Below are 26,448 nucleotides of genomic sequence, written 5' to 3' on the forward strand. Positions count from 1 at the left end.
GCTACTCAGATCTATTTTTAATCATCTTCCCTAGGCAAGGGTTCCTGGGAGAATGCAGAGGCCAGGCTTATTCCAAGAGAAAGATTTAATTGCTACCTTTCTGTACACATTTTTAAAATAGTCTCTGGATACTCTGGATATCATTTAAAATATATTCTGGACACCAACTTGTACACAGAGGCCCAGTTCTATAATGGAGTGAGGGTACTAACTCCAGGGTTCATTTCCCAAAGCAATGAGAAAGGCAAAGCTAACTGTGCAAACTTCCTGGTCACTCTCATTTTTATTTTAAGTGCATTTATCACTTCAGAAAGGTAAATTAACACCAGTTCATCTGGCAGTAACTCATTTGTGACTCAAGATGTGGACTGGCTAAAGAAAGGAGAAAGGGGACTTCCCTGGTGGCGCAGTGGTTGAGAGTCCGCCTGCCGATGCACGGCACGTGGGTTCGTGCCCCAGTCCGGGAGGATCCCACATGCCGCGGAGCGGCTGGGCCCGTGAGCCATGGCTGCTAGGCCTGCGTGTCCGGAGCCTGTGCTCCTCTCCCGCAACGGGAGAGGCCACAACAGTGAGAGGCCCACGTAACGCGCGCACACACACACACACACACACACACACACACACACACACACACACACACAAAAGGAGAAAGGCTTCATCTCTCCTCCCAGGGACCCAGCCTGTGCTGTGCTGGTCCACCCAGGCGCAGGAACGTTTTGTCCACTGGCTTCTTCCCCCTCCCAACTCGCAGCAGCACTCGTGTCTCAGTTCCATCCAGCCGGAGGAATGAAACATCTCTGCGAGGTCTGACAGGGAGTCTGGCACGACCATTGCAGATTATACAGAAACAGAGCCTGGCTCAGGAACCCCTGCATTCTCCCAGCCCACTCACTGAACACAGAGTTTCCTTGTCTCTTGACACTTACAAACTTTCAGCCTCCAATTTCTAGCCTAAGGTAAAGCTTAGCATATGTACAAGTGTGCCTCAGCCAAATCAAGTTCCATTTGCCAATAAAGGACCGGGGCCGGGCAGCTAGCCACCACCCAGGGCTTGCCCCTCCAAACACAAAAACTGGGGAGCTACAGGACCCACTGCACCCCATGACAAAGGGACAAAGGGGTCTGCCCCAGGTTTTACCCACCTCTCCACCCTCCCTCTTTCCTCCTCTTAGAAGCTTATCTGTCAGTGAGCAGCCGATGGGAAAGCGAAGCTGAAAGGGCACCTTGGCTGTGGGATCTTTGCCTGAGGATGTGAAACAAGAGACTGGGTATTTGGGGCAACTTAACACCAGTAGGAGCTCAGCCAGAGGGCCAGGGAGGAAGGGACTGAATAGGTAGACATGCGCCTCACAGGAGATCTAACCCCTCTGGGCTGGGGGGCTGGGAGTGGGGCGGGAGGGAGCAGGGCTGGAATCCCTCCCCTCGGTGGCATGGAACTCTGCTCTAGTGAGCTGTGGCATACAGGTCCCTGGGGGGAAGGAAAGAAAGGCCACTGCACAGGGTCACTCCCCCTGACCCAGTTGGACCACAAATCAATTGGGGCTTCTGAGCCCTGCTGAGTCTTTTTTTTTTTTTTTTTTTTTTTTTTTGCGGTACGCGGGCCTCTCACTGTTGTGGCCTTTCCCCGTTGCGGAGCACAGGCTCCCGACGCGCAGGCTCAGCGGCCATGGCTCACGGGTCCAGCCGCCCCGCGGCATGTGGGATCTTCCCGGACCCGGGCACGAACCCGTGTCCCCTCTCAACCACTGCGCCACCAGGGAAGCCCCCTGCTGAGTCTTGAGTTCCTCTTCTTTCTGGTTTCAGGAGCAAAGGGAGTTAATCAGTAAACAGCTTCAGAAAGAATAACTCTTCTTCTGCCCCTGCCAAAGATCACCTGTGCCCTTCCTCTGCCCCTTCCCCAGTTTGCCATGGCTGTACATGTCAGGAAACCCATTAACATACACAAAAAAACACCCAGAGGAAAGCTGGGGTGTCGTGTTTGGTCCAAGTGCTAAACCTCAGGTGTAGGAAGTTACCTGGAGATTTCAGAGCCAGGCAGACAGCCTGGGAAGGACCAAGAGAGGGGGCTGGGCTAAGTCCCTTTGCTAATTCAGAGCAAGAAATAGGCCCTGTGGTAGAGCACTTAGGAGAGTGGCCTGGTGGGTCCCAGCTGAGTTCCAACTCTGGTTCTACCATTTCCTAGCGGAGTCCCCTTGATCAACTCAATTTGCCTAAGCCTCACTTTCTGCATCTGAAAATGAAAACAACAGGAGAAAAGGGAACCCTTCTACACTGTTGGTGGGAAATGTAAATTGGTGCAGCCACTATAGAAAACAGTACGGAGGTTCCTTAAAATTTCAAACCAAAAACAGAGTTGCTGTAAGATCCAGCAATCCCACTCCTGGGCATATATCTGGAGAAAATTCTAATTCAAAAAGATGCATGCACCCCAGCGTCCAGAGCAGCACTATCTACAATAGCCAAGACATGGAAGCAACCTAAATGTCCACGACAAATGAATGGATAAAGAAGATGTGGAACATATATACAATGGAAACTGGCATTGGAAAACGGGGGTTCTTCGGCAGTGATTCCCGAATCTGACAGTACATCAGAATAAGCTGGGATAAAAAGGCTGGTTTTTTTTCAAAAGGTCCCACCTCCAGAAATTCCTATTCTGTAGGTCTGAATGTGCCTGGAAAGCACATTGACTGGGAATCAACGGAATACTACTCAGCAACAAGGAAATAATGAAACAACGCCATTTGCAGCAACACGGATAAACTTGGAGGCTTTATGCTGAGTGAAGCAAGTCAGAGAAAGACAAATACCATACGATATCATTTACATGTGGAATCTAAAAACATGATACAAATAAACTTATTTACAAAACAGAAATAGACTCAGAGAAAACAAACTTATGGCTACTTAAGGGGATAGCGGGGGTGGGGGGGTGAGTGAGATAAATTAGGAATAGGGGATTAACAGATACACACTACTACATATAGAATAGGTAAACAACAAGGACCTATTGTATAGCACAGGGAACTACACTCAATATCCTGTAATGACATATAATGGAGTGAGTGCCTCCTTAAATCTGGTGTCCTAGGTGACTGGTTTCCTTCCCCTACTAGAGGCTCTGATTTCCAGTCACATTCAGACCTACAGAATAGGAATTTCTGGAGGTGGGACCTTTTGATAAAAACCAGCCTTTTTATCCCAGCTTATTCTGATGTACTGTCAGATTCGGGAATCGCTGCCTAAGAATCCCCATTTTCCAATGCCAGTTTCAACTACTCTTAGGCCCTAAAAGACATGACGATTGCAGAAGCCACTTATTTTCCGCCTTCACTTTTCTAAACTTCAAAACTACACCAAAGGCATCTGAATTCTGCAGCTCAGCTCTCCCTTTAAAGTAACAGAGAAACTCAGACATGTGGGGTTGCAACTGCCAGCTTATGATGACTCAGTGAGTGAGCCTCAAGAAGCCAGGAGGGTCACATGAGAGGGAGTATCTTACCCAGAAAAGCAGGGAATCCAGGTCCTGGAGTACTCTGAAAGGTCCTCTTCTCAGTTATGGGTGCCTGGTGTTTGCCAATGATTTATCTGGTTGCTGTTTAGCTGAAGGCATCACCAGGAAGGGACTGACCCTGGTTATTAATTACAGCCACTGGCTTAATTATCAGTGCTTATTAACTTTATACAATATCAACATTCCTCTTCACACAAAGCTCATGGATATACAGTTTGTAGGAGTTAGAGAGAAGTTGAGTGCAATATGAACCAAATGCTATTACTCCCTTTTGCTTAAAAACTTCTCGTGGCTCCCCGGAGCACGCAGCATACAAAATTGAGTCTAAACACCTTAGCTGGGCCTTCTGGGCCCTACGTGACCCATCCCTGCTGACCTCCTGCTTCCCTCTACACGCCCTCTCCATCTCTTACCTGTGGTCCCCTAGGCTGGATCTCCTCTAGAATGTGTCTATGCCTCTGCTCAGAATGGACTCCCCTTTCTTCTTCACTTAATAAACACTCATCTTGCTCTTTGCCCCCGTAGCAGCCTGAATAATCACCTACTCAAAGCCTGTGTTTCACTACATCGTATAATAGTTCACCTGTTTGTCTTCCCCACTAGATCATGAGCTACTTAAGGGCAAGAATTTCGTTGTGTCCATTTCTGTATCCCCAGTGCCCCATACAGTAGCACTCAGTATATGCTAAATGGTCAGAGAGCGGTCATTATCCAATGCCACCCTCCACAGTTAGCGGCGGGATTTCCCTGGTGGTCCAGTGGTTAAGAATCCACCTTCCAATGCAGGGGACGTGAGTTCGATCCCTGGTCAGGGAACTAAGATCCCACATGCCACGGGACAACTAAGCCCATGCGCCACAACTAGAGAGAAGCTCCCATGTGCCACAATGAAGAGCCCACGTGCCACAATGAAAGACCCTGCACGCCACAACGAAGATCCCACGAGCCGCAACTAAGACCTGATAAATAAATAAGTTAGTGGGAGAGCCAGGCCCTAGTGCACAGGTAGCCTGACCCCTTTATTCAGGGCTTTTAAGGTGGTGCCAATGACTTGCCATCCACAGGGTCCCATATTGTTTTCCCACATAAGTGACTGTATGAAATTGTGTGCTCTGTCTGGCTTGGTTACCCTGTAACCTTTGGTGGGAACCAGTGTGCTAGATGGCTGAGGTTAAAGTTTGGCCTGTGCAGTAGAATTCTCTGGTGTCAATCAGATCTTGCGATTGAGCATATACTGCATCAACTCCTATACTGTCCCTACCAAATGAAGCCCTTGTGTTGATCTGGGATGCCTCCTGAAATCACATCAACTCATTTCTCCAACACCCATTTCACAACTGTCATTCCAATCTTCTATTCAGGGGTCAGCAAACAATGCACTAGGGCCAAGTGGGGCCTCTCACCTGTTTTGTAAGTAAAGTGTTACTAGAACATAGTCAGGCTCATTTGTTTATGTATTCACTACGGCTGCAGAGTTGAAACCCTATGGCCAGCAAAGCCTAAAATACTATTATCTGGCTTTTACAGGTAAAGTTTTGCTGACCCCTGATTGAGCTGAAGGGCATGAGGACTCCAAACAGCCCTTCCCTTCTACCAAGAGTCTGGCTGCTCCCACTCTGGAAGTTAGTGGACCAACTGGCTTTTGCATGATGTCATTTCTTTTTTTTTAGCACCGGTTACAGGCCTGGGATCCAGGAGGAGATTTTGCCTACCAGAGACACACAGGGGCCTGGAACACCTAAGCACATGACCTGGCATTTCATGGTGATCAAGAAATGTGTATTAAATAAATAAACAAACAAGCAAAGGCCTGGGAAGTCAGCTAGTCTGTGCCCTGAACAAAAGTCCATCCTCCCTCCTGTCCGTTTCAAGGTGACTAGTCACAAAGGTGCCTGGAGCAGCCTGGTGACCTAGATTTCTCAGACCTTATCTTATCAGCTTTCCTTCCTCGTGTACTTACCCAGCACCTGGCCCCACAGTGCCCAGGGCAGACGGGCCTGTTGTTCTTCCAGAGAAGGAGACAGACTGGGAGGAACACTCCTCCCCCACCCATACACTTTGCTGTTTTTCTTTCTCCCACTAAGGGGAGGATCAAGATATATGGCAACTTGGAGCTTAAAGGAGCTCCAAGAAGTCTATTTTTTCTCACCTCCTCTCTCCTTAGGTTTCCTGGGTGAATCTGTCTAGGATGAACCTTAAAGTTTCCTCAGAGCCTTACCTGTCATTTGGAACATTCAGCACGTAAAGGGGAGGGACCAGCTGTGAGTAAAGTAAGCAAAGCAGCCACCACCCAATGCCGAGAGGCCTGGTCCTAAGAACAGACATTCCTCCAAAGACATGTCAGAGAACAGCGGGTCTGATTCGCTGGCCACCTCAAGCTTCCAAGAGCCCAGCTGGCAGTTTTACAGCTTGGGCTGACACTGCAGGGGAAGCAGGGGGAATCAGGGGGAGAGCTGTACACATTTGGGCATCTCATGAAAATCAGGCAAATTGGGTAGAAAACAATATGGAACAATGTGTTGGCTTCTCAGCTGCTCCAGACAACCCCGGGTACCAGGCTCAGGATGGATCTCCCCACTTGTACTGCTGCCAGCTGCTTCTTCAGACTGGATTCTGGGTACAAGTTGGGTGAGGGCAAGTTATACATCTATTTGCCACCGTATCCCTAGCATCTAACAGGTCACAGGCGCTCACTGAAAGCAGAACTGGTTGGGCTTAGTGCAGTAGGCTTCACACCAGGATCTTTTGTTTTGGCAAGGGAATGCTCTTCCAGGTCCCTCATTTATCTGTTACAGTTGAAGTTACAGTGAATGCTCTTGGTGGGACCAGTCCTAAAAGGGAAGAAAAGGAATTTCCTGTCACCCCCCCCCCCAAAGAGAGAGAATTTTCCTTTTGACAGCCATCAATTGTTCCTTCAAAGATCCAAAGGCATTAGGGGCTAGGGGGAGGGGAGAGTCCATGCCACCTGCTCTGCCTCTTGACATCACTGTGCTCTAGAGGGGAGGGAGTTTATGGACTGATTAGATGTTGTTGTTTTTAGCAGCAGCTGGTGGAGCTGTCTCCTCCTCTCTTCCTCTCCTCCCTCCTCCTCCCCTGAGTCACTGTCCAGCCACCAGCAACAGGCAGGGAGGGGAGGGAAGCAGAGAGCTAAGGTTCTCCTTGGCTAAGCAGCCCTGACCCCAGAGATAATACTCTGGGTCACCAGGTCAAACCCTCCCCTCAGGAGTTGGCTGAGTGCTTTGGAAACAAAGGCATCAGAGATTCTTTTTGGGGTTTGTTTTTAAAGATAAGAAAAGTGGCAGGGACTTCCCTGGTGGCACAGTGGTTAAGTATCCACCTGCCAATGCAGTGGACATGGGTTCAAGACCTGGTCCGGGAAGATCCCACATGCCGTGGAGCAACTAAGCCCATGCGCCACAACTACTGAGCCTGCGCTCTGGAGCCTGCGAGCCACAACTAATGAGCCCAAGAACTACAACTATTAAAGCCCACGCACCTAGAGCCCGTGCTCCGCAACAAGAGAAGCCACCACAAAGCGAACGAAGCCTGTGCATCTCAACAAAGAGTAGCCCCCACTCACCTCAACTAGAGAAAAGCCTGCACGCAGCAACGAAGACCCAACGCAGCCTAAATAAATAAATAAATAATAAAAAACAACCTTTCTGTAACAAAAAGAAAAAAAGGAAAGAAAGAAAAATGGCTTCATTCAAAGAACCTCGCCCCACCCCCCCACGGTGGAGCATATCACAGGGTGAACCAAACTGAGAAGCAATTCTCAGCTACTGCTGCAACACTCAGGCCCGGAATTCTCTTCCAGCTGCCTGGGCTGCTGTTGTCATGGTAGTTTGAGGTTTCTGTAACTGGTTAATGTGTGGTTCACAGCCAAAATAACCACCTGGCAGACTGGAAGGGAAGGGGGTAGGGGGCAGATTTTTCCATTTAAATTCTAGAGAGGCCTCCCAGCTACTTGCAGGTAAGGCCCCCCCAAGGGCAGAATGGAAGCTGTTGCTGCTGATATTAAATTACCTCCAGAACCGAGTTGGTCCCTTTGGAATTACTATAAAGAACCAGGGACTTAGACAGGTCTCAGAAGACCACTGACAACACCGTATAGCTAAAGGGCAATACCTGAGACTCAAAAAAAGGAAGGAGCAAATATACCAGAGCTGTTATGGGTGGCAGGACCTGATTATGTTTGAGTGCCACTTTCTGTTTTTTGCTTAACGATATTCATAGATAGAACATTTACTGAGCACTTACTATATGTCAGGCACTGTGAAAAGTACTTTATATTGATTGCCTCACTTAATTGCCACAAAAATCTTATAGGTATCTAAGATTAATATGATTCCCCTTTTCCCAATGAGGGCACCAAGACACAGAGAGGTTACTTAACTTGGATAATAGGCAAAGAAGCCAAGGTTTGAACCCAGGTAGCCAGAGTCAGACGTTACACTGTTAACCACTAAGTTATGTTGTCTTGTATCATCTTCTGCTGCCATATTAGAATCAGGGGATGGGGGAGGTGGAAGGAACCTTTAATGAGAGTCTAATCTAATGCCTCATTTGGATGGATGGATGAAGAAAAGGGAGAGCCTGAGAGAACAATCTTGCCCAAGATCTCACAGCTTGATACTTTCATTATCCCGGCTGCCAGCCCTCTCCTCCAGGGCTGCCTCTAGCATTTTCAAGCACCCCTTATGTGTAAGGCAGTAGGTGGCGTGTGTGGCAGGGAGGAGGTGGCAAAGTACAAAGTTAAGAGGCACTCGGTTTCCTAATCTGTAAAATGAGGAGTTGAGCTAGAAAAGCCCAGGGCCAAAGGCATTCGGAAAGTCTGTGACTCCAGGTCATTTAGAATCTTATTAGGAAACAAGACAATTACACGTAAAAGTGCATGTAACCACAATAACATAGACCATGTTATTACAAGAGTCATTACTAATTTTTGCCAAATGAACAACCAGGCAGTGAGTACTACAGACGTTGAGTGGAGGGAGGGATTCCTATAGTCCAGGAAGACGTCCTAGAAAAAAATACTTAAGCGGGTCTTCAAGAATGGGTATAAGTTGGATAGAGAAAAAGAAGCATTCTCCAGGCAAGAGCAATGATAGGAGGGGAGAAGGGGTAGGATTTACCACCAGTAGTACTGAGACCCAGAAAACAGTCAATGCCAAAAGGAGCTACCCAGGTCAAGCTATGATAAAGAGGGCACAGACCTATCTAGACCTGTATCCCATATGGCTTTTTGCTACCCCATGGCTTTAGGCAAGTCACTTAATCCCCACCTTGAAGGGATGTTGTAAAGTAAGGAGTCCCTAACACACAGTAGATCTTCAATAAACAGTAGTTAATAGCAGCCATGTAGATTTTTCATCCTGTGTTTTTCATCCTGGCACCAGTACAACCTCATCTGTACCATTCTTCTGCCCTCTGTAGTGAGCCTTACATTCCCATGTACCCCAAAGATCACAGGCTCTCTGAGTGTAGGAATCATGTTGGCTTCTCTCTATCCCTAGCACCCAGCCTAGGCCTGGCATGTTGTTTGAAACACAAAAAATATTACTGAACTCTATACAGCATCGCCACCAACAACCAAAAGCTATAGCTACACATGACAAGACGAATAAATCTTTAAAATGTAATATTGGGCAAAGGAAGTAAGACATGAAAGATTTATACAGAATAATTTTATTTATGTACATTTCAGAAACAGGCACATCTAAATGTTAAAGTACTGAATATACACCCTGGTGGTTAAAATATGGAGGGAAAGGAGGACATTCCTACACAAATCAGGATAATGGTAACATTCAAGGGGAAGGTTGAGAATAACTGTCAGCTTTTAGAGTTCTGTCAATGATCTACATTCAGTTACTTCAACTGGGTAGTGGTTAGATAAGCAATTCTTTAAGCCACACATTTGTGTTCTATGCATCTTTTTCTGTATATGTCATAATAAAAATTTAATGTATATCCTTAAAATACAAATATATATATATATTATTGAACTGAACAATTAGTGTATAATGGTAGATTCCAGTCAGACCCCAAAATACAAACAGCCAAAGAAGCAATGGTGCAGCTTTACCATTCCAGAGACCTAGGAGTGCTGGTGCTCAAATAAAAACACAGGGGCAGGGGCTCTGCACCTACTTCTTGCTTCCCAGGGAGAACATCCTGCTGAAAAGAGTCTGGATTTTCACGAGGAACACAGCGGCCTTGCTGAATGCTGAGGCACGAACAAACGTACAAACCAATCTTAGGACTGGAATCTTACGGGCATGTGCAAACCACAGAATTAATTTTCAGGGTAGGCCTCATAGCTCAAGTCAACATTCCCTTTTGGTATTTAAAGCAACCACATAGAAAGGACCACATTTTAGCAGATTTGTGCTTCAGCTGCCTGCAGTCCGCAGCAAAAAACACAGCTGATTCACTCGACTTGGTCCCTAGCAGCTCCTTCGGTAATAAATTGGTGAACAATTCTACTTATGCCTACCCAGATCATTAATTTTCACAGACTGTAGGACAGGTCTGCCTCCCATCCAAAGAGTGTGACTTCCTGAACTCAGTTCCTCTTGTTCACGGCTATAAATGATAGAGAGATTTTTTTTATAAGCCCTAGAATGCTTGTAGTTCTTTCCCAAGTGGTGATCAACAAGTATGTACTGAATGACCACCATGTGCCCTGGACCACCTGCAGACCACTGAGGTGCATATACACTCGTTTCCCCAATTCTAGTCCCTTCTGCAGCAGTTCGCCTAGGATACCACGACATCTGCCATCTGAAAGCAAAGCTCTGGTCATGTCACTACTTGCTCAAAAGTCTTCAGTGATGGGACTTCCCTGATGGTGCAGTGATTAAGACTCCGCGCTCCCAATGCAGGGGGCCCAGGTTCAATCCCTGGTCAGGGAACTAGATCCCAGACGCATGCCGCAACTAAGAGTTTGCATGCCACAACTAAAAGTTTGCATGCCACAACTAAGGAGCTGGTGAGCTGCAGCTAAGGAGCCCGCCTGCTGCAACTAAGACCTAGAGCAACCTAATTAATTAATTAAAAAAAAAAAAAGTCCTCAGTCGCGCCCAACTGCCAGCAAAATAAAGTCCGAACTTCTATTCTCCCAACAACCTGGCTTCAGCCTACTCTTTCAATCCGTTTTCACACAGTTCTCAATGTTACCCAAAAGAGTGACTCCTCCCCACACACTCCTGGCCTCTACTTCTTTGTTTGTGATGCTCCTTTTACCAGCCCCTCCCCATCCATTTCCACACGTCTAGGTTCTTGCCTCAAAGTATATCTCAGTGTCACTTCCACCAAGTCTTCCCAGAACTTCTGTTTCTAGAGAGATGGATCTTTTTTTTTTTTTTTTTTTTTTTTTTTTTTGCGGCACGCGGGCCTCTCACTGTTGTGGCCTCTCCCGTTGCGGAGCACAGGCTCCGGATGCACAGGCTCAGCGGCCATGGCTCACGGGCCCAGCCACTCCGCAGTATGTGGGATCTTCCCGGACCGGGGCACGAACCCGTGTCCCCTGCATCGGCAGGCGGATTCTCAACCACTGCGCCACCAGGGAAGCCCATAGAGAGATGGATCTTAAGGGGGTTTTTTTGATCAACAATCCTTTGAGAACCTAATGAAAGCTATGGAACCTCCCTAGAAAAATATACATACACATAGAATTAAACATACAATTTCAGAAATCCCTTGAAGCCAGCCCATGGACCCGAACCTCCCTAGAAAAATATACATACACATAGAATTAAACATACAATTTCAGAAATCCCTTGAAGCCAGCCCATGGACCCCAGATTAAGAGCCCCTTATTCTGTCTCTATCTTAGAGAGCTAACAGTTATTTGCTCAGATATTCATTGAAAATTTACCAGTCTTTAGGAGCTGTGCTGGGTGTTAGAGACACAAAGATGATGTCACAATTATCTCCACAAGTAGTTCACAGGCTAATGGAAGACATTCATCGTTATACTGTGATAAATGGTTTAAGAGAAACATAAGGTGGGGAATTTCCTGGCCATCCAGTGGTTAGGACTCTGTGCTTTCATTGCCAGGGCCCGGGTTCAATCCCTGGTTGGGGACCTAAGTTCCCATAAGCTGTGCAGTGTGGCCAAAAAAAAAAGAGAGAGACCACCTAAGAGAACCATAAGGTGAAAGACAGTCATCCCGCTGTGTCCACAGGGGATTGGTCCCAGAACCCACCTCAGATACCAAAATTCAAGGATGCTCAAGTCCCTTATATAAGATGACATGGTATTTACATATAAACTACTATACTTTAAATCATCTCTAGATTATTTATAACACCTAATACAATGTAAATGCTATGTAAATAGTTGCCAGCGTGCATGTAGCAAATTCAAGTTTTGCTTTTTGGAACTTTCTGGAATTTTTTTCCTGAATTATTTTTGATCCACTGTTGGCTGAATCCTCAGATGTGGAACTGTGGATACAGAGGGTTGCCCATACAAACTTCAAGAAGGGACAACTTATGGGGGAGTGGCCAAGACGGTGGAGTAGGAAGACCCTGTGCTCACCTCCTCCTATGGGCACACCTAAATTACAACTATTTACAGAGCAGCTATAATGACCTGGGGAATGACCTGAAGACTAGCAGAAAGGATCTTCTACAACTAAACGTATAAAGAAGGAACCACAACCAGATGGGACTTGAGGAGCGCCCAGAAAACACCTTTACGGGTCCTTTACCACAAGCCCTTAGCTGTGAGAACTCACACCATTCACTCTATGGAGACATGCTATGTGGATGAGCATCGCTTTTGCCTCAATCTAAAGACTCAAGGTGGAACCTACAATAAAGAGTTCGTACATGGAGGCTTTGGAAGAACCAAGCTGAACACTGACTCTGATTAATGTGACTGCAGACATTCCTGAGCTGGATGTTGTGTCTATAGAGGCTGACTGGCCCCCTGCTCTGGAGGACTAGCTTTCAAATTTGGAAACAAAGAGTAGGGTTTTGTGGCACGATGTGGACATCCATTCAGTATACACTGTAAAATGGTTGTTGAACCACCATAACGGTGTCTTGGAAACGATTTGGATCATGTTGATCTACATATTTTAAATTTGTTGTAACATCTCAGGAGCTATACATGTGTATATATTGTTCTAAGGGGAAAAAAAAAGGGATGACTTATGAACCTATTATCTCCCCTACTAGAGTGAAAGTTCTTGAGGGTAAAATCCTCGAAGGTAGTATCATATCTAGTACAGTGCACCCCACCCCATTACATATTTTGTATTAGTGCAATAATAGAACAGAGCCAATGAGACAAAGAGCAAGTTATAGGCACAGTCCCCACTGCCATCACCCACATGTACCAGAGGCCTCTGAGATCCAGTTAAGGTGGTCCCAGCTTTGAACAATTATGCTGTACAAATGGTACCAGCCTAATTTATGGTTTATTTCACCCTGACTTGATTCAATCTCTGCGCCCATGAGGAGAAGATATCATAAGATGTTCTATCTTACAAACTATAAATAGTTTCTTTTCACCAAGAAACACTGTAATCTAACCACATTCCTTTGGAGATTTGCTGTAGACGTGGTTCACCTGTCACCCTTCCTGGGTGGTCGACAGATAGCTCATCTGTACCCCTCCAGAACTAACACTTCATTAGTAAGAGATTAGGGCTTTCAAAGATCAAATAGCTGAGGGAAAGAAGTAAGTAGTTTTAGGTTGGATATGTGATTTTCTTTACAAAAGCTAAATTGATTGAATGCGTTTTTAAACTGGGCTTATTGGTGTATGTTGGAACTCTTCCATAATTTATTAATTCTGCCTTTACTGCACCTCAGAAATGCTCTTTAGGAAACTGACAAACACACAACAGTGTCTTGCAAACATTGCAAAAGAAGCAGAAAGGTGCCCGCTATATGGTATGGGTCCTGCAACGGTGATTGTTCTCAACCTTTTGTTTCTTAAAACCCAACAATCACTCTGGCCCTAGGTTTCCACTATTTTGGAAACAAAAAAATGGACACTTCTAATGAGACAGACATTTATAGGTTTACATGCAATCTGGACTTTTTTCCCCTCCTGCTAGAATAGAAGAACTAATTTTACTGAATTATGGTTTTTGTAAAAATAACTGTCATCCACTGGATACCAAAACCTCTCAATTAATAAAACTACAATATGACATATATTTTGCAAGATAGATAAGCTCACAGAATTATCTTCAAAAGCCGTATCTTATTGGATACGTTCTTTAGGAATTATGCCTTTTAATGTGACACAGAGGGTCACTAACACAGCTCATACAATCTAATGCTCACTGTAACATTTCCCAAGGCACCTAGAGGAAAAGAAATGAGTAGATTTTTAGAAGTTCTGTTCCTGTATTTATTTTTTTCATGAAGTTTTTTCAGGACACAAATAACTGCATTAATATTTTAGAAAGTTAGTTTTATTGCACGGTGAAGACAAGCTGGTGGGTGGTGGGGATTAAGAGAAACAAATCCCTGACACATAGAGTTGACAGGATGGAATGGTGCTCCCTCTTTGTCCACAACCTCTAAGTCACTGTGTTGGGGCACAAGACTTTTTGAGAGTCACTGGTGTAGAACGCTAGTGCTCAGAAGCAGAGGTGGGAGGCCGGGGGCAGAGCAGGCCTCTCAGCAGCCACCAGATCAATACAAGTGTTCAGGCTTCACAGCATCTTCCTCCCTGACGCTTTTCTCAAAGTTACGCTGCAGCTAATGTCTAGGCAGGAAGGAAAAACCAAAAACGTCACCACTGTGAGCCCAATGGAACCCCACAGGGAACAAAAAGAACCTGCCCCCTAATTAGACTGCAGCCTCAGAAGGAGGCCCAGCTCCTCACACAGACAACAGTTGAGGGGTGTGAGGCAGAGAAGCCCGGCCCTGAGGCTGTGTAACCTCAGCTGTCACTGAGTTGCCCACTCCACAGCCTCCAACACCTTCCCTCGAAGGACCCAGGGCACTTAGAGCAACCCGTGTCTTGGAATGAAGCCACCGTTCCCATTGTGGGTTCATGATAGATTAATCCAATTCACCTCTCCCGTTGCGGAGCACAGGCTCCGGACGCGCAGGCTCAGCGGCCATGGCTCACGGGCCCAGCCGCTCCGCGGCATGTGGGATCTTCCCGGACCGGGGCACGAACCCGTGTGCCCTGCATCGGCAGGCAGACTCTCAACCACTGCGCCACCAGGGAAGCCCCCAATGGCCTACTTGCAACACCACTGAAGGGCTAGCAGGAGGGAGGCAAGGGAAGGACTGACTACAGATAATTTTTATGGAAAGTTTTGCAAAGATCCAGGTTTCCATAATAGATAGTATCCACTGAAATGAGCATTAGATTGTTTTCACTGGGGGCAACTAACTGTTCCAATTGAAACTATTATTATTTTATAACCAAAGTATATTTTTATACTGTGACTTGCACCATTAAGTGAGAAACAACAGCATGAGCAATTCCTCGTGCCAACTCAAAATACCTCTGCGTGCAAACGCTTCAGCATTCAGACCACAGCATCCCCGAAGAAAGAAATTGTAGGAGGCCTCAGCACATTCCCTAGATAGTTCTGTCATCGATTCAAAAAGCACCCCCAACGGCCCGCACCCCCCAGCGTCCTACAGAGCAAATGCTCTTACCTTTCTGCCAACACACACAACTTGGAAGTCCTTCTCTTCCATTGCCTTATTCTCTCAAATCCAACTCCTGTGCTCCAGGTTCTAAAGTGAAACTATCTTGGCTAAAGTAAATTTGCTTAGGCAGTAACAATCCCCTCCACCCCACCTCCTTGTTTTTTTTTTTTTTTTTTTTTGGACATCAAGGCCAAAAGAAGCAAAGGCACTACTTTACATTTGCATAGAGCTTTGTGATTTGCAAGCCACCCACACACGGATGATCTCATCCAGCCTCCTAACAACCCAATGAGGTAAGCGGACTCCCCCCACACTCAAATGAGGTAGGGCTACCTCCTAGGACTGCTCCGGCCATGGCACAGGGTAAGCACACGAGTGCTAACTACCAGCCATTAGACACAGCAAATATTATTTAACTCATTTTATTAGTGAGAAGCTGAGACTCAGAGGTTGGACAGCTGATTCCAGGCCTCTAGGAATCTGAAGCAAGCTGGGAAGACAGAAGGCCTAGTGCAGGAGTCTTTCCACCACATCAGTACAGACCCTAACTGTTTAAAACTTGACAACTACACATTTCCACCGCGGCTTAGCCATGCTGATAAGAAGGGAGCCCGAAGTCCTGATTCTGTTCCCAGTTCTCTGCTAGCCACGTGCTCTGAGCTTTAGTTCTCTGGACCTTTGTGTTGGCTTCTCCATAATGAAGGCAGACTCACTTTTTTTAAAAAAAAAAAAAAAAAACAACAAACAATGGAATGTCAAGCTTCCAGATGAAAGGCTCTGTTACAAGTACAAAGTATCATTTAATTACACTGCTGCTCCAGTTAGCTGCTTCCTAGCTCCTAACTCCCACTGGGTGGATTCTGAAACCGCATAGGAGATTATGTCAAGAGGGGAGAACAGGAGAAACATTCTCTCCCTGAACTTTCTTAAATGGAAGAGGGGAACAAAATGAAAGGCCCATTTTCCAAGGAGGGGGCTGGGGCAATGATCTTTCCATTAAGTGGACCTGCATAAGAATCTATAGATTATTTAACGCTGGGGGTGGCTGTGGAATGAAATAAAGGAATCTTTGTGCAATGCCAGCCACAGTTCCCTCACTCTCTCCCCACGGTCAGGCATTTAACACAACTCTTTAATCATCAAGCTCTAATGCACCCCATCTGTGCACCGGTTGTAGCCGATGAAACTGCAGCCTGTGCTGACTTTGGCCTGGACTTGTGAAGGAGCCTTTCTGCCCCAAAAGGGGCAGAAAGGAGGACATGAGGCCAACAGTCTTTTTTGCTCATCACTTGTCTTCTCCCAAGGCTCAAGAGCCATCCATCTGTTTACCTGACCATTTATTGAGCTCTTGCCATGGTCAGATTCTGACCCAGAGATACAAAGCTAATAGGACATGGCCCCAGGAGGAAAAGATGTGTAAGAGCTCCTGTGAGAGAGGAAGGCGGTAAAGAAAAACAGATGCTTTGGGCTGAAGCACAGAGGCCCGAAACACCCCTATCTGCATATTCAGGGAAATGTTGCTTAGTTCCAAGTGGTTGGAACATAAAGCAAGGAAGCGGCAGGGACCCTAACTCAAAAGCTAGGCTCTGCCAGATCATCCAAGGCCCTGTGTACCAAGCCAAAGAGGTAAGACATCAACTCTGAAGGCCATTGTCATCCCCACATATTCCCTTCTGACCATTTCACATGGCACAGCTCAAATACCACCTCTTCCAGAAATTTTTCTTGAACACGCTCAAAGTAATTGCTCTCTCTTCTTTGAGAACTCAAGACCTGAGTTCTTGGACAACTTGTATGAGTCTCAGCTTCTCCATCCATATAATATATGACTAACATCACCTACCTTAAAGGCTTCTTATGAGGGTTAAGTGAGATAATATTTATAAAGTGTTAAGTAGCAGTTTTTAGTACACAGAAGGTGCTTAAATACAGTTTATGGTTACCTCCACTTCTTACGATACACAGTGCTTTTTATTTTTCTTTTAATAAATTTATTTATTTATTTTTGGCCGCGTTGGGTCTTTGTTGCTGCACGCGGGCTTTCTCTCTAGTTGCGGCGAGCGGGAGCTACTCTTCATTGCGGTGCACGGGCTTCTCATTGTGGTGGCTTCTCTTGTTGCAGAGCATGGGCTCTAGGTGCGTGGGCTTCAGTAGTTGTGGCACGTGGGCTCAGTAGTTGTGGCTCGCAGGCTCTAGAGTGCAGGCTCAGCAGGTGTGGCGCACGGGCTTAGTTGCTCCGCGGCATGTGGGATCTTCCCGGACCAGGGCTCAAACCCGTGTCCCCTGCATTGGCAGGCAGACTCTTAACCACTGCGCCACCAGGGAAATCCCCACAGTACTTCTGGATATTAAAAAGATGTCTTGGCTTCTACTCCTCTGGAGATTTCCAGAAGTAGGACAACTCACATTTTCCCTCCAAGCTTCCAAAGCGAAGAGGACTGACCCCCCTCTCCTCTCACTGACATAGCCTCCCCACATCCAAACTTCCAGGGTCCAGGGGTTCCCCAAAGGTCCAAGAGGAATCTGAGACAAGATGAGTTAGCTGACAGAGAAGGAAGCTATAGGCTGGCTGGAACACAAATAGCATAGAGGAGAGTAATTAGCAGAAACCTAGAGAAGGGAAAGTGGGCCAGAGACCAGGACTCTGAGGGCTGCGGGGTTCAAGCCTTTTGGTAACCCTATACCCTAGAAGAGGCTTTAGAAGGAGGAGTTCTTCCATCTGCAGTCCTGATTTGAGAATCCCCACTAACAGACGTGGTTGTTCAAGCAGCTTCTCCACTTCCTGTCAGATCAGCCAGCTGGACAGGACTGTTTTGTAACTGCTGATCCTTCCTCCGGGTCTGCCCGGGGCTACCGGGCCAGAGGCAGGGAAAGTGATGCCACCTTTTCTAGCAGTTCTTGTAAACAGATCAAGAACACTAAATTTTTTTTTTTTTAAACTTTGTCCGAGTTCGCATAAAGGTGGTTTTTTTTTTTTTTTTTTTTTACTTTAATGGCATGGAGTCCAGGTTCTGAAGAAGGATGCTTTTTAAAGCGAAAAGTCCCCCAGGAGCTCTTTCTCCTTTTCCTGCAGCCTAGTAAAGCTGTTTCTCCTCCCTTGGCAAGGAGCTTGGGGCCAGGAGGGAGCAGCTCCCCTTTGAATGCTGCCTGAAGGAGCCAGTGTCTGGACTGCTCAACGGGACATTAGGTTTCTTTATTTGTTAATAATCCCCCCACCCCAACTTCAGGAAGCAGGTGCCAAGGCTCCTCAGGGAAAATGGGGTTCCACTCTTTCTTCTGATTGTGACCAAACGTCATGCCATTTCACCTCACGTAGAAGCCCGAGAGGTCCCGACAAGCCAGTGGGTCAGCTCTTCACCAAGCCACTTTTGGTCCTCCAAAGGCCACCCATTTTAATAACTAAACCATCTGGTAACCTTCCCTAGGGGCTTTAAAAGCAATATTCCCCTCTCTCATTTCAGCCAGTAACCTCCCCTACGAGACACCACCTTTCTCAGAATTCCTTTCTAGGCAGGCAGGACCCTACATCGCATGCATCTGCCAACTCAGCCCAGGCAAGCAGCGCGCAAGGCTCCAATCCCTTTTCAGCCCCTCTCCCCACCGGCTCGTGAGCCCCCAGCCCCCACAGATTCAACAGGGATGACATTTACTTTCTAAAGTTACAGACTAAATGAGTACACTCTCCCCCTAACTCTGAGTTATTTCTCAGCTGAGTGAGACAGCCATTTGGGTCAGCCCTCCCTGGACAAAAGAAGGAATACAAATGTGCCGGGCCCTTTGGCAGAACTCATAAACGTCTGCAAACCTAGGAGCCAGAAGTGCCCTCCCCCAAGGTAGGCAAGGAAGGCCTGCAGGGAACATGTACCTTGGAAATAAGTTCATCATGATTGGCCAAGTGGGCTCTGCAGTGAATGCAGCTGTAGGTCCGGTGGCAAGAGGGCAGATATGCCTGGAAAGTCTTGGATCTCGTCATCTTCACCATTGGCGCTGCTGAGTGTGGGGTGAACTCTGGGGCGGCCCACGAGGCACTCCCACAGGATGGGTCGCACGGGAAACACCGGAAGACACAGGTAAAGGCCGTGGTTTGGCAGGGGGTGGGTGTGGGGCGGGCTCCACACACTGGTGATGTCTTCAGAGGAAGGACACTCAAGCAGAGGTCTAGGGCTGGTTCTCAGCAGCCTGCAGTGCCAAGATAAGGAATATCATTAGCTGATGGAGCTGGGCTTCCTGCAAAGCCAGTACAAGTAGAGTCCAACTGCCACCCGAGAGAGGGCAACATTTACAGGATAAAATGACCCCCCTTCTCTGTTCTTACACTGTGCCAAGATGCCCCATGAATAAGAAAGAAACCAATGGAGATCCCAACATTGCTGCAATTCTAGAGTTGGAGTTTCAGTATCAACTCAGGGCTCTCAGGAGTTACCCTACCAACATCCAGCAAACGGGCCTGATCACCATTCTTAGGGAGCCCTAGAAAAGGCCAGGCTTCGGGGCTTCCCTGGTGGCGCAGTGGTTGAGAATCCGCCTGCCAATGCAGGGGTCACGGGTTCGTGCCCCGGTCCGGGAAGATCCCACATGCCGCAGAGCGGCTGGGCCCGTGAGCCATGGCCGCTGAGCCTGCGTGTCCAGAGCCTGTGCTCCGCAACGGGAGAGGCCACGACAGTGAGAGGCCCGCGTACCGCAAAAAAAAAAAAAAAAAAAAAAAAAAAAGAAAAGGCCAGGCTTAAAGATATGCTACCTCCAACCCCAGGGAGAGGACTCTAAGGGTACTCTTCTCCTGATTCAACCAAGATAAATGGTTTAAAAAGTTTAGTTTCTAGAGATTTGCTACATCAAGAATCACAAGTGGATTTCTCATCCATTTCCAGATGCCAGGAGTCCTCCAGCACTTGAAACCACCATCTGAAGAGGCAACAAACCCCACACCATCTTTTGCTTATGAACTAAGCATGGGATACAAAGGATCAAGTTCCCAACCAGCAGGATCCCTCATGGCTAGCCAGTACTTCTAGAAGTGATTCTGTTTGTAATACCTTACCCAGAAGTAGATGCTCAGCACATTTTTTTTTTTTAAGCAAGTAAATTAATGAAACTAATGGCATAATCAGGACCCTGCATCTAAAATACACAACGACAGTGAATCTGACCAGAATTTCTCTTCAGCTCTCAAATTTTCCATTACTCATCCCACAGTACCAAGCATTTTTCCTTCCATAGCCTCAGCTTTTTTATTCTAATGGGAAAGAAGGACACTGAGATAAGAGGGGTGGCTCCTAGGGCCACCATGTCCAAGTAAAGGTCTGAGGGCAAAACCCCAAGGTCTGAAATCCACTCCGCTTCTCTGTGGCTCACATACCTGAGGCTTCTGGACCTACCTATTCCCTGGGCTTCACTAACGGGGGTGGTGTTCCCACTTGCCTACCTCCCAGGAGAGCCAGAGTGTTAATTAACGCCTGCGTCATGCTTTGAAGATAAAATTATTTAGAGAGACAGGGGAGGAAGACAAACAAAATCAGATCTTCCTTGCTGGATTACGCCTGGGATCCATCTGGATGTTTGGAGAAAGCCCACAAATCACAGTCCTCCTTTTCCTCTGAACCTCACTGGAACCAAATCTTCAGCAGGGAAGCTGCCCTCTTCCCCGACATCCTTCCCACCATAATGTCACTGAAGGCCACTGTGCCCCTGGGACTCCGCATAGCCTCCTGAGTGGCCAACACCACTGGCCAGCACTAGGCTGAAGAAGGACAGCAGTGGTCACTATCCTTTACCCTGCATGTCCCTTGGGGAACTGAGCCAAGCAAGCTCCACATCCAGGGTGACCAATTACACAAGATGTCCAACTGTTGGAGGGATTCAGACCTAGAGGGGCCTAGGCATAATGTCTTCCCTGCTCGGTCTCCCACCGCTAATTTTAAAGATGAGTAATCAGATTAAATTGAACATCACAGAAATACTTCAAGAATACGGGGGTGAGAATTAACCTCCCCAGCTTTGCCTCGGAGGTAGGCCTGGCCATAACAAGAGATAACACGACCCCTGGGATCAGAACCCCTGCGTCTCACCCAGGCACACAGTGGAAGTGGAAGGTGAGTGGTCAAAACCAAAGCCCACGGTAGACCAATGTTGCTGGGGGTTGAAGTGTAAGAGGTGGTAGAAAGACCTAAATACCCCACTTGGGGTTTCCTGAAATGTCCTTGAACCTTCCAATACTCCTGTTCCACTCTCAGGAAGGACAGTATTTCCAGGAAAGGAAGGGGTGATAGGTCAGGGGGTAAGGAACAGGAAAGACGGAGGCAGGGGAAGCGAGCGGGAGGCTTGCCCCAGGCCAGCCCCTTCTGAAGTCCACAGCCTCAGCTGCCCGGTGGGGAGCAGGAGGGACACTGGCCCCCATTCGCCTTATACAAACACTGAAGGAAGGAAAGGAAACAATGAGCCTTGGCTGCCAGTCTGGGTTTATAGAGCAGCCACAGAGTCTGTTTTCTTACACATGCAGACGTCTTCTAAATTATGCCTTTCCTCAGAGTAGAATTATTTCTTTTCTCACTTCTCTTCTGTAGGAAACCCAAAAACAGTTCACCGGCAGGGGTTTCTGGTTATGCACAGCTTCAAATGTGAATCTCAAAACTTATTCAAAGCGACCTTTGGAGAAATCAGCATTCATAGTCTGCATTAAATGTGAGTATGTCACAAACACATCCATTGCACACCACAGCTCAGAACTTAAAAAGAAAAAAAGAGGGTTTCCCTGGTGGTTCAGTGGTTGAGAGTCCGCCTGCCGATGCAGGGGACACGGGTTCGTGCCCCGGTCTGGGAAGATCCCACATGCCGCGGAGCGGCTGGGCCCGTGAGCCATGGCCGCTGAGCCTGCGCGTGCGGAGCCTGTGCTCCGCAGCGGGAGAGGCTACAACAGTGAGAGACCCGCGTTCCGCAAATAAATAAATAAAAAAAGAGAGAGAGAGAAAAAGAGACCATGCAAGCAACATCCCAGGATGCCTGGTGCTAGAAAAGCCCCAGAGAGCCTAGGCTGCAGGCAGGCCTTGGACTTTGCCCTTTGGTCATTCCGTCCCTCTCACTGTTTCCTAGGAATTGACAGGCACCCACAAAAGTGACTCCTTACCGAAGAAGGAAGAAAAGAAAAAGTGGCTTGCTGAAATATGAATCTTGTTCCACTGGTAGAGGGCAATCAAGAAGGAATGAGAGAGGGAAAGTGCAAAGCAAAGTGAAGGAGGACCAAGAGGGGGTCCTTGTGCCTGAGAATAAAGGAGAGAACGGGCTGAGTGAGAGAAAAAAGGTGAGAGCTAGGGACCGAAAAATAATCACCTATTACTGTCTTCTTCCCTCTTAAGGGAAAATATTAAAAGCTGCTTCTTTAAAAAGAAGTCTGTTTTTTAAAAGGAAGTAAAAAAGAAATCAGTTTTTAGGAAGGAAGATGAAACAGATGTTTTTGGGGTTTTTTTATGGAAGAAATTAAGGGTATGGGGTTGTAGAACTCACCACATTTTAATTTTTGGACTCTGGTACCTGTTAATGGGGCCACAGGCTCCATGGGGCTTCATGAGTCCAACCCGCTGAACATATTGTGGAGTCTAAATTGATTTCCAACAATAATCAAATGAGCTCACTTTTTTAAAGCCTCAGGGCACGTGTACAAATTAAACACCATTTTAAATGAAGTAATAATCCATCACAGTGGAAATTAAAGGAAGATTTGCTACCACCTCCAGCTGGCTCCCGCTGGGCAGCATGGAAAGCAAAGATGTGAACTATTATGATTAAAAACAAAGACCTTATATACACCACTCTGAGAGCCAAACACATAGGCAAACCTGGCCATCCCACCTCACGGACTGGCCTTTTCCACAAGGAGCCACAATTGCAGGTGAAACTCAAAACAGAACCTTCGGAGTGTCCCCAGGATGGAGGGGTAGGAGGTACGAATTCCTCAGATAAGTCAGGAAGGAACTGGAAAAATGATGTGGGAACAAGATCGTACCGCCACACACGGAGCCACAGAAACCGAGCAGCCAGAACTTGCCAGGGGAAGTGACACCTCCAGCCACAGGACAGGACCACCCCTACATGTGCCTCAGTGTTGCTGTTTTTGTGGGGTGTATTGGAGGAGGGTAGGTAAAGACTGTCTGGAAAAGAAGTGGGCTCTGGAATCAGAAGCCAGTTCCACTCCGTTCTAGCTGAGTGACTTTGGCAAGTTATTCAACCACTCTGACCCTCAGCTTCCCCAATTCTAAGAAAACCAACATACACAGGGTTATGAGGATTAAATGAGATTGACGTAAGTACATACACAGTGCTGGCACACAAAACACACCAAAACTGTGGCTATTATTATTTTTAGTGGTGAATGAATTTTTAAAAATATATGTTGCTACTTAAAAGAAAAGAAAAAGAAAAAGGAGGCCAAAGAGTGCAGAGACATACATAGTTTTCCTGCCACTTCCATTAGGACTCTCTAGCTTGTCTTTAAGCAAGGTAGATGGTACTATTGGGATGGCATTTCTCTAAACCTAGAATTCTCTTCTCAAGGTAAGACAAGGTGATGACGACACTGGAGGAACCATAGGAGGATCCCCCTAAGAGGCGGCTTCCCCAGTGGCCATGCTCCCAAAGGTCCTTAAGCACTGCCAGGAACACAGCATCTCTGATTCACACAGCCCTGGCAGACCCCTGAGTCTCCTTCCCCCCTTAAATCTACCCTCTGCATTTCAGCCAGTGTTATGTATTTAAAAAGCAGATCTGGGCTTCCCTGGTGGCGCAGTGGTTGAGAATCCGCCTGCTGATGCAGGAGACACGGGTTCGTGCCCCCGTCCAGGAATGCCGCGTCCCACATGCTGCGGAGCAACTAAGCCCGTGAGCCATGGCCGCTGCGCCTGCGCGTCCGGAGCCTGTGCTCCGCAACGGGAGAGGCCACAACAGTGAGAGGCCCACAAAAAAATAAATAAATAAAATAAAAAATAAAAAGCAGATCTCACAAACAATAAATGCTGGAGAGGGTGTGGAGAAAAGGGAACCCTCATACACTGTTGGTGGGAATGTAAATTGATACAGCCACTATGGAGAACAGTATGGAGATTCCTTAAAAAACTAAAAATAGAATTACTATATGACCCAGCAATCCCACTACTGAGCATATACCCTGAGGAAACCATAATTCAAAAAGAGTCATGTACCACCATGTTCACTGCAGCTCTATTTACAATAGCCAGGACACATAAGCAACCTAAGTGTCCATTAACAGCTGAATGGATAAAGAAGATGTCACACATCTTCAATATACAATGGAATATTACTCAGCCATAAAAAGAATGAAATTGAGTTATTTGTAGTGAGGTGGATGCCCTAGAATCTGTCATACAGAGTGAAGTAAGTCAGAAAGAGAAAAACAAATACTGTATGCTAACACATATATATGGAATCTAAAAAAAGGGGGGAAAAAATGGTTGTGAAGAACCTAGGGGCAGGACAAAAATAAAGACGCAGATGTAGAGAATGGACTTGAGGACATGGAGAGGGAAGGGTAAGCTGGGACAAAGTGAGAGAGTGGCATGGACATACATACACTACCAAATGTAAAACAGATAGCTAGTGGGAAACAGCTGCATAGCACAGGGAGATCAGCTTGGTGTTCTGTGACCACCTAGAAGGGTGGGATAGGGAGGGTGGGAGGGAGACGTGAGAGGGAGGAGATATGGGGATATATGTGTATGTATAGCTGATTCACTTTGTTATAAAGCAGAAACTAACACACCATTGTAAAGCAATTATACTCCAATAAAAACATTAAAAAGAAAGAAAGAACTAAAGGAGGAGGGAAAAAAAAAAAAGCAGATCTCACCATGTCATCACTTTCATGTCCTTCAGAAAGGCAATATGGGACAGTGGGTAAGCAGATGGGTTCTGGATATTTAACTAAAGAAAACAAAAACACTAATTCAAAAAGATCTATGTACCTCTATGTTCATTGCAACACTATTTACAATAGCCAAGACATGGAACCAATGTAAATTTCCATCGACAGATGAATAGGAATGTGGTGTATGTATATATATATAAAATGGAATATTACTCAGCCATAGAAACAAATGAAACCTTGCCATTTGCAGCTACACAATTGGACCTGGAGGGTATTGTGCAAGGTAAAATAAGTCAGAGAAAAACAAATACCATATGATTTCACTTACATGTCTAAAAAACAAAGCAAATAAACCAATATAATAAAACAGAGTCATAGATACAGAGAACAAACTGGTGGTTGCCAGAGAGGAGAGGAGTGGGGGGACAAATGAAATAGGTGAGGTACAAACTTCCAGCTATAAAATAAATGTCATGAGGATGAAATGTACACATAGGGAATATAGTCAACAATACTGTAATTACTTTGTATGGTGACGGATGGTAACAGGTCTTCTTGTGGTGATCATTTCATAATGTATAAACATATTGAATCACTATGTTGTACACAGGAAATTAATATACTATTGCATGTTAATTATAACTGAATTTAAAAAAGACGGGTTCTGAAATCGCACTCTGAGGGTTTCAAATCTCAGTTCTATAATTTTCTAGCTGTGTGACCTTGAACAACTTACTTAACCTCTCTGGACCTTGCTCTCCTCATCAAAACCTAGGAACACTAGTATTGACCTCATAAGGCTCTTGTGAGAATTAACTAAGCTAATACATATACAGTACTCAGCATATGCACCTGGCATGTAGTAAGCACACAATCAATTCCAAGTGTGTATTATTGCTGACAACCATTGACAGCCATGAATGGCATCCATGAGAGACTCATCTCTAATACTCTATATACTCCATCTTTGAACTGATATTTAAGCGTCTATTGTGTGTCAGGAACAGTCTCCTTAGTGTTCAGATTTGCCAACCAAACTCTCTGTAGTTCCCCCGAATACACCACACCTGCATTTCACCTTTCCATGGTTTTGCTGATGCCATTCCCTCCATCTGACACATCCTTCCCACCTCCTCACCAGGCCCTTACTTGTCCATTAAGACCCAGCTCAAATATCCCCTCAGCATTGATTGGACTTATTGACCCATCCTCTGTGCTCACCTCCATCTTAACATTTACCCTATTGAAAACTGAGATTATTCTCTTCTGCCTCCGTATCCTCTACTAGAGGTAAGTGCCAAGAGTAGGGACCACATTTTAGTTGTTTCTGTACCCCCTGAACTCAGCAGCACAGAGCACACAGTAGCAGCCACTGCTGGACTGAGCGACCCCTGCTTCCCCTTGGGCTGCTGACTAGACC

General features: G+C 46.4%; 1 protein-coding gene across 2 annotated transcripts in view; it reads right to left on the reverse strand.

Moving 5' to 3' along the window:
• YPEL2 (yippee like 2) overlaps positions 1 to 26,448 on the reverse strand; it is a 61,823-nt gene that overhangs the window by 21,413 nt on the left and 13,962 nt on the right. For both annotated transcript variants that reach the window (XM_059047787.2, XM_059047792.2), the window contains exon 2: positions 19,023 to 19,336. In XM_059047787.2, coding sequence (XP_058903770.1) covers positions 19,023 to 19,139 — 117 coding nt within the window. In that variant the 5' untranslated portion in view covers positions 19,140 to 19,336. The remainder of the gene's footprint in view (positions 1 to 19,022; positions 19,337 to 26,448) is intronic.

Source organism: Kogia breviceps, chromosome 19, assembly GCF_026419965.1.
Source record: "Kogia breviceps isolate mKogBre1 chromosome 19, mKogBre1 haplotype 1, whole genome shotgun sequence".
NCBI classification, from domain to species: domain Eukaryota; kingdom Metazoa; phylum Chordata; class Mammalia; order Artiodactyla; family Physeteridae; genus Kogia; species Kogia breviceps.